Genomic DNA, 8,106 nt, shown 5'->3' with positions numbered 1-8,106 from the left:
TAGATTTATTATTTCAGTCATAAATCAGGACAAACCTGCAGTTGTGATAGGAAACCTTTAAAGGCTTTGTCAAGGTCCATCAGCAAAATATAATAGAATAATCCTCATTTTATAAACAATCCAGCCTGATCCAGCTAGTCAAACAGATACTGGAATACAGACTGCATGATGACTTATTTCTCTTGTTACAGTGTGAGAAGTATGGGTTCCAGTTTGACAATACCATTCGTTACTGGGACTTGAAGTACTACATGACAATGTCAGAGGAGAAGAAATATGCCGTGGATCAAAACAAACTCAAGGAATATTTCCCTATGCAAGTTGTTACCAGTGGATTACTGGACATTTACCAGGTATGTCATCTTACAAATTTATATGACAAGACTACATGTAATATTTCTTCTATATCAGTGGTTGTAGGATAGAACTATTCCATGTAACACAATAGCCATAATGGTAGCCTAAAATTGTGTTGCCTTTATATATATGTAGCTGTGATTCAGAATTGTAAATACCTGTATATGAGTCACATGCCTGACTCATGAGGAAAAAAGGTACGCTGTTCATTTTGAGGGCTTCATCATAGCACCCACAACAAAGTTTGTAAGTCATTTAAAATGTTCTCTAGTCAGTATTTAGTGACAGATCCTTGGTAAGTAGGTTAGGGTGTTTTCTGGTTAGTATGCTTTTTTCATTGTTCTATATATGGCATTATTCTGTATTTATATTTCAGGAGCTCCTCAGCCTGAAGTTTGAGAAGTTGGATGGTGCTCCAGCATGGCATGAAGATGTTACCATGGTAATTCATCCTTACATTATGTCATAATTAAAAGTAAAAGAAGAACACTGGATGAAAAGGACAATTTTGGTTACTGTTTTTACATTGAAAAATACATTTTTCACAATTGATATTTCATGGTAATTTATGACTGATGTACAAATTGTGAACTGATATGAAAAGTCAGTAAAAATTGACCATGTACTGAAAATATAGCACAATGTTACCTGTTACAGTTCCTGGCAAATGTAAGGTCTGTAGGACACAAGTTACAACATTATAACATTATAATACATCATAATCCATTATAGTACAGCATGACCATTTACAATTCCAGGTAAATGTAAGGTCTGTAGGACACAAGTTAGAATTGTATAACATTATAATACATTGTTTGTTATTACAGTACAGTGTTACCTGTAATGAATACATTGTTTGTTATTACAGTACAGTGTTACCTGTAATGAATCCAGAGAACTGTTGGGATACTTTTACCTGGATCTTTACCCAAGAGAGGGGAAATATGGCCATGCAGCATGTTTTGGACTTCAGGTACGTAAGCTTTTAGATCATTTTTGATTTGACAGATATCAGAATACACCTGGACCCGGAGTTTATTAGTCTCTTTGTTCAAAATTTAAAATTTTAGACAGTGGCCAGTGTGCTCAGAGCAACAAAAATTAGATCTGTGATGTAAATAACATAAGACTTAATTTAAATTCTGTATACTACTGTATACTGGCCATTTATGGTACTTTGTAAACAAAACACTCTTACAAATGTATTTAAATATTTACTTTGTACCTTACAGATCTACATGTGTCTGACCTTCAGATATATGGTTAATTAGGAAATACACTTTACCATACTCATTTAGAAAATAAATAAACCATATCCCTGATTTATTTATAAGTTATTTCTAAATTTATATAAACTATGAGACATGGAATCACAAATTTTGCCCAGTAGTCCTATTGTCCCTGTACATTGCATATCTTGTAACATTGTACAGTACCACTACAGTACTTACTACATTCTATCCCAACCAAGTCTTTTTAAACTGTGTGTGTTTGGTAACATATAAGAATCTAAGGTACCTTTGTTATTGTGATTTCTGTTATTTCTTTTAGATAACATTTTTACATAATTTTTATTTGGAGTGACTACAATCTTGTTTCTATAGCCTGGATGTGTACAGTCCGATGGGGAGAGACAGGTGTCTGTAGCTGCAATGGTGGCCAACTTCACCAAACCCACAGCAGACAAACCCTCTCTACTAACTCATGATGAGGTATGCTAAGGTATTCGGATGTTTGTCAGAAAAAATGATGTTTAACATTTTTTGCTCACTTGGACTGAAGGGCTTATGGCATGCTGCAGCATCTGTTGTCCATCCATCCATGCATCAGTTTCCTGCAAATCGCTATTAGTTGGGAACAACTTAACAGATTCTGACCACATATGGTCAGAAGCAATGTTTAGGGGAAAGGGCCTCAATTTTGTATAAATGGTGGGTCTGATCCTCTGGAACCTTAGGGGCGGGACCAGATAGGAGGAACTTTAGCAAATCATTTAAAATCTTTTTCTGTAGGAATGCCAGGATTCTATCCATATTTGGTCTAAAGCATCCTAGAGGAAAATGGTATAAATGGTAGGTCTGGGCTCTCCAGGGTAGAAAGGGCAAAGCCTAAATGAGAAAGAAAGTAAATACTTTAAAATCCACCTTCTGTAGAAATGCCTGGATTCTTTCCTAATTCGGTTCTGTGCTGAAGAGGACTCAGTTTTGTCTAATTGGTTGTTCAAGGCCCAAAAGGGAAACTACGGAAAATTGTTTAAATTCCTACATCTTTGTATGAATGCATGGATTCTGTCCTGACTTGGTCTGATGCATCGTAGGTTGAAGGAGAATCAATGCTATGTAAACAATTGGTCTCCCTGGGGGCAAGAGAGATGTGGCAATATAGGGATATGGATGAACTGCTTACAATCCTTTTGTAAGAATGCTAGGATTCTGTTCCAATTTGATCTGGAACATCCATTGGGGAAATGAAATTAATTTTGTATAAACAGCATGTCTGGAGCAGGATGGTACCCACCCCACTATGTGATATGAGGGAGGGTGGCCCAGGGAGGGGTGGGCCCAGGTGGGCCCAATATGTTATATTAAGGAAATTCTTTAAAATCTTTGTTCTGTGGGGATGGCAGAATTCTGTCGGTATGTAATTTGAAGCACGCAATGGAGAAATAGATGTTTCCTTGAAATTTATTTTTCTTTAGTCGGAATGGAGCAATTTCAGCCAAACAAAATCAGATGCTTACTTTATCTAAAACAGAGACATTTTAATAATTTGTTGAAATAAATACATGTAGGATGTACTGGCAGATTGCCCATGAAAATTATATTGATCACTGTGCACAGGAAATTACAGTACTTAGTAAGGAAGATTTCTTTTTATGTTGGGTAAAGTTTCCTGTAAAAATGTGTCTATTTCCTGTGATTGTGGGCGTGTGATCATGACTACTGTATCATTTGTATGCCTTACAGGTAGAGACTTACTTTCATGAGTTTGGTCACGTCATGCATCAGATCTGTGCCAAGGCAGACTTTGCAATGTTCAGGTAAGAAATAGAATTAGAGAGCAGACATTGACACAATACTGGATCAAATGCTAAGGAGAGATTTGAATTTTTAATGTGGAGAAAGCCAGTCAAAGATTATATTAAAGCCCCAGGAACATTGAACTTAGCTATAGTGTTTACCTGTCTATCAACCTTTTTCCTTTCTTTAATATGTTGTGCATCATAATAGCATATGTAGACATTGACACAAAATATTGGATTAAATCACATACATGTTGTCTGAACACTGAATGCTGAGGAGAGGAGACTTGGATTCATTATCAGGAGAAAGCTGGTCAAATTATATCCAAAAGTTAGGAAGATTGGACTGAGCAATACTGCTAGTTTGACCATCCACCTTTCAGAAATACTTGGTTAGCTTTTGTGCATCATAGTATCATATTTTTGATTGTATATGTCCTACAAACATCATAGACTTTGTATAAATTTACCTCCAGATGTGTATTTATAACCAAATTAAAAATATTTCAAAATAACATGCATTTTAAGTTTGACAAATTTTGGTACATCTGGGTTTAGCTGCATTTCCATGTAAATAAATGTGTATATTTTACACAAAAAATCTGATTTACAATGATATCGTGTTCTTTATGATAGTATTGACTTTGGTATATGACAGCGGTACCCACGTGGAACGTGACTTTGTGGAAGCTCCATCTCAGATGTTGGAGAACTGGTGTTGGGAGAAGGAGCCATTGTCCCGGATGTCCTCTCACTACAAAGATAACAGTGCCATTCCAGAGGAACTGCTCGGCAAACTCCTCCAAAGTCGCATTGCGAATGCAGGAGTTTTCAACCTTCGCCAAATCTTGCTTGGCACCTTTGATCAAACTATTCATACACAGGCAGAGGTCAGTCATACGCTGTGATTGTAAGCTTGACAATGTGAAACAATTGTGTGATGAATCAATTGACTAGCAAAAATCGAGAGCATAGATTTTTTTTTATAAATGTAGTCATTTCAGTATTTTAATCTTAGTTTGTAGCTATCAGTGTGTTAGTTGTATGTAGTTGCAAACAATTGCAGTTTTGAAATATCGTTGTTTCAGGACATAAATGGAACAGAGAGATTCAGTCAGTTTTGCATAACACAGAGCAGAACAGAAATAGAGAAAATGACAATACTATTGTCATTGTTGTTATATATTGAATAGTTCAGTTGTGTTCATATCCTGATAATTTTTATTGATGATGAACATACGTAACCTACACTGATAATATGAAGCATCTTGTATGACATGGTGTTATTTCATCTCATTTTGACAAATACAATTTTTGTAGATACAATCTTTATATTTGATGTGTATAAACATACCAAGGTGATTGAAGTGTGAGAAAAGTGTTATAAAATCATTTTGCTCTTTCTTGTCTACCTTTGAACTGAACAACAATATTGTCTTTTTTCTATTGAAGCAAATAAATATTGTATGTCATCTTAGGTCACCTGAGAAAAACTCCCATGGTGATCCATTGTAAAAATTATGACATCTCTTTTTCTGTATTCTCCTTTTGAAACACACAAGTGTTTCATGTCTTTTTCTTACTTCTGTTGAAGTGTAGTATGCTGACATCATCATTTTTTTTTAATATACATTTGACGTATATTTACAGGCTGATACAGCTACATTGTTTGCCAGTCTTTCTAAGGAAATTCTAGGTATTGAGTCGACAGTGGGAACTAATATGCCTGCTTCATTTGGTCATCTGGCAGGAGGATATGACGCTCAGTACTATGGATACTTGGTATGAAACATACTTGTACATGCAGTTTTGACAAAATGGTGGGTGTGGTTCTAGTGCATTGAAACATAGATTTCAGTATAGAATATTTCATGGTAAAGATGAAAGTGAGTAACAGGTAAGTATATGTGGTACTCATCTATTGTGGAATATTCTATTCAGACTAGTAATGTCATACTACATCAGCACAAGTATGCTCCACATTGTTCATTTGTCCGATGAAGGTGACCGTGTAGTCACTATAATCGTCTACTGGTTGTGTTACAAGAACTTCTATTCTAATGATGTCAATAAGCTAAGGCCTTCAATTTCTCATAAAAAGTCTGATTCAAGTAATATTATTGGTAAACCTCCCTATTCAGCTTCATTTGTGAATTTTTATGAAATCATTGGTGGTACAAAGTAAAAAGTTAACAAAACAACCAATTATTCAATCTTTGTTTCATTTGTATCTGAATAAAGATATTGGCAGGTTTCCATGCAGTGAATAGAAAAAGCACTCTGATTGGTCACTTATAAAAGAATTAAGATGTATCATCTCTAAGGATGATGTTTATAATTAAATACAAGTTTTCTAATTATCATCACTGCATATAAATTTCTATCATAATGGTAATTTCTGATATTACATTCTTAGATCTTTCTCAGGAGATGTAAAAATTAAAGATGATAATACCTAAAATATCGAAACTTTTATTTATTTTTTTTAACAAATTAATTTCCCGATCACAATAAATCTGGTAAACATATGTTGTGTGATACATCTGTTTCAGTGGAGCGAGGTTTTCTGCATGGATATGTTCTACTCACGGTTCAGGAAGGAGGGTATCATGAGCCCCAAGGTTGGAGGTGACTACAAGAAATATATTCTACGCCCTGGTGGCTCCATTGTAAGTCATTATAGAACTATACCTACTCTACTGTTTATTCATCATTTACTTATCACTAACTTCTTCAGTTTATGGATTTTTTTTCTTGAGAGAAAAGCTAATTTTGTTTGAACCTTTTTATTTAAGGATGTGCATTATAGATGTATCACTAAACTCTTGACAAGGACCATATATTTCATGTCATTTTTTAGCCATTCATCATCAGATGGTGAGCTGTTCAAATTGCCCTTCATCTGTGGTCTCTCCGTTTGTTTGTTTTTTTTTGAGAGAAAAGCTAATTTTGTTCGAACCTTTCATTTTTTTTCATTTTTTTATTGATCACTCTTATTGATATGTTATAGAGGTATTGATTAAAATCTTGAGAAAAGAAGGGAAATAATTCAGCTGACAGGAAACAATAGTGATCATACGATGATGGAGACTAAGATCTTTATGGAATCTCTTGTTGTTTGATAAAATACAAATATGTATTCATTTGTTGATATATTCATTGTTTTCTTTTTATTAATTATTGTTTACACTTGTAGTATAAAAGTAAAAGTTCCTTGTAGTATGACTTCACACTGAGAAGTAAACTGCTGAATCACATTAATAAATATGATGTTCTACTCATACATTTGTTTTTGAAGAGATTAAGTAATAACTACAATACTGTAATATTTTGCTTTAAAAAAACAATTAAGAAATTACTATAAATGGACAAATCTTTTGTTTTACAGAATATTGTATTGTACTTTGATAATTTTGTAATAGTAAGATAACTTACCGTGGAAGTAGGGCTTTTCAAGACAAGGTTTATAGTGCCTATATTTTCTGTTATCCAGGATGCTGCTGACATGCTGCGGAACTTCCTTGGGCGTGACCCCACACAAGAGGCCTTTCTTATCAGTAAGGGTCTTCAGTCCTCTACAAATCTCTAAGCTGTCATCGCTGACATGTATAGCAATCAGGGAATTCTTGTAATAGACATGTACAAGTATCTTTGATTACAAAGCAGAAAAATTAATTTCACAAGTTAATGAAGTAATTTTTTGTTGTTAATTTATATTCAAGTCACAACTGTGATATGACCAACTCAGTTTTGTTCTTCAAGTATTTGTGAATAGAACATTTTAGAGTTTTCACAAATTATATAAATACTAAATGCTAATTCTGTCTTATATTCTATAACTAATGAAATCCATGTCAGTGCATTATATAAATTTCTAAATAATGGAATCTTTAACTTTTTTCTCTAATGGTATGAAAGAATCATGAAAGCAATCCCTATCAAAAGATACAGTAATTCTACCTAGTATATCTAAGTCAATAATCATGATATACTGAAATCAGGTATATACATGTAATATACCAGAAACTCACATATATAAAGCAAAAGGAATAACAGAATGAAACTTTAAGCACTAGAAACTGTTATATTAACAAAATGATCAATGATACACTGTAAACTGTTATATTAACAAAAAGATTCATGATACACTGTAAACTGTTATATTAACAGAAAGATACATGATATACAACTTGTACTAGAACTTTATTAATAATACTTTTGCCTTCTTCATTGACTGAATGTCATTATCATCAGCACTTTTGTAGATATTTGTCATATGCAAGTCGTTTTCATGGATCATATTTCATTATGTGAGAATATTTAAGATAAAAAATTGGTATTTAAATTTCAATGAATGTGTTTAAGTGCTCTAAAAGTATACAGCTTTCTGTAAAATAAACATTTTTTTTTTAACTTGTTTGTTTATTCTTCCTTTCTTTCTTTCTATCTCTCTTTTGAGCCCACCGTTATCAGATGATGGGCTATTTAAATCACTCTGCATCCATGATCTGTCCTCTGCCGTCTGTCCATAAACAATTTTTGTTTTTGCTATTTCTTGAGAAGTACGGAATGGATCTTTCTCAATTTGCATATGTAGGTTTCTCTTGGTCCCTAGATGTGCCTCATTGGATTTTGGGCCTGATCGAAAAAACAAAATGGCTGAAAAGTGGCCATCTTGGATTTTTTCAATGAAGTTTGTTATCACTATTTCCTAAAAAGTAAGAGAT

At 33.7% G+C, this 8,106-nt stretch overlaps 1 protein-coding gene across 1 annotated transcript; it reads left to right on the top strand.

Moving 5' to 3' along the window:
* Window positions 1-191: 191 nt before the first annotated feature.
* Window positions 192-7,118, top strand: LOC132552447 (thimet oligopeptidase-like; the record flags this gene model as incomplete). The annotated part of the gene is made up of 9 exons (XM_060216614.1): window positions 192-353; window positions 734-799; window positions 1,226-1,330; window positions 1,962-2,069; window positions 3,324-3,397; window positions 4,038-4,269; window positions 5,030-5,161; window positions 5,932-6,048; window positions 6,873-7,118. Coding segments are annotated over 9 exons (1,092 nt in total), but the record flags the coding sequence as incomplete, so codon positions are not given.
* Between the last annotated feature and the right edge of the window lie 988 nt (window positions 7,119-8,106).

This window comes from Ylistrum balloti, unplaced genomic scaffold, assembly GCF_031769215.1.
Source record: "Ylistrum balloti isolate Yb309-2 unplaced genomic scaffold, AGI_CSIRO_Ybal_v1 Utg370248, whole genome shotgun sequence".
Classification (NCBI taxonomy): domain Eukaryota; kingdom Metazoa; phylum Mollusca; class Bivalvia; order Pectinida; family Pectinidae; genus Ylistrum; species Ylistrum balloti.
The sequence above is the reverse complement of the archived record's forward strand: the minus strand, read 5'-3'. Positions and strand labels throughout refer to the sequence as shown.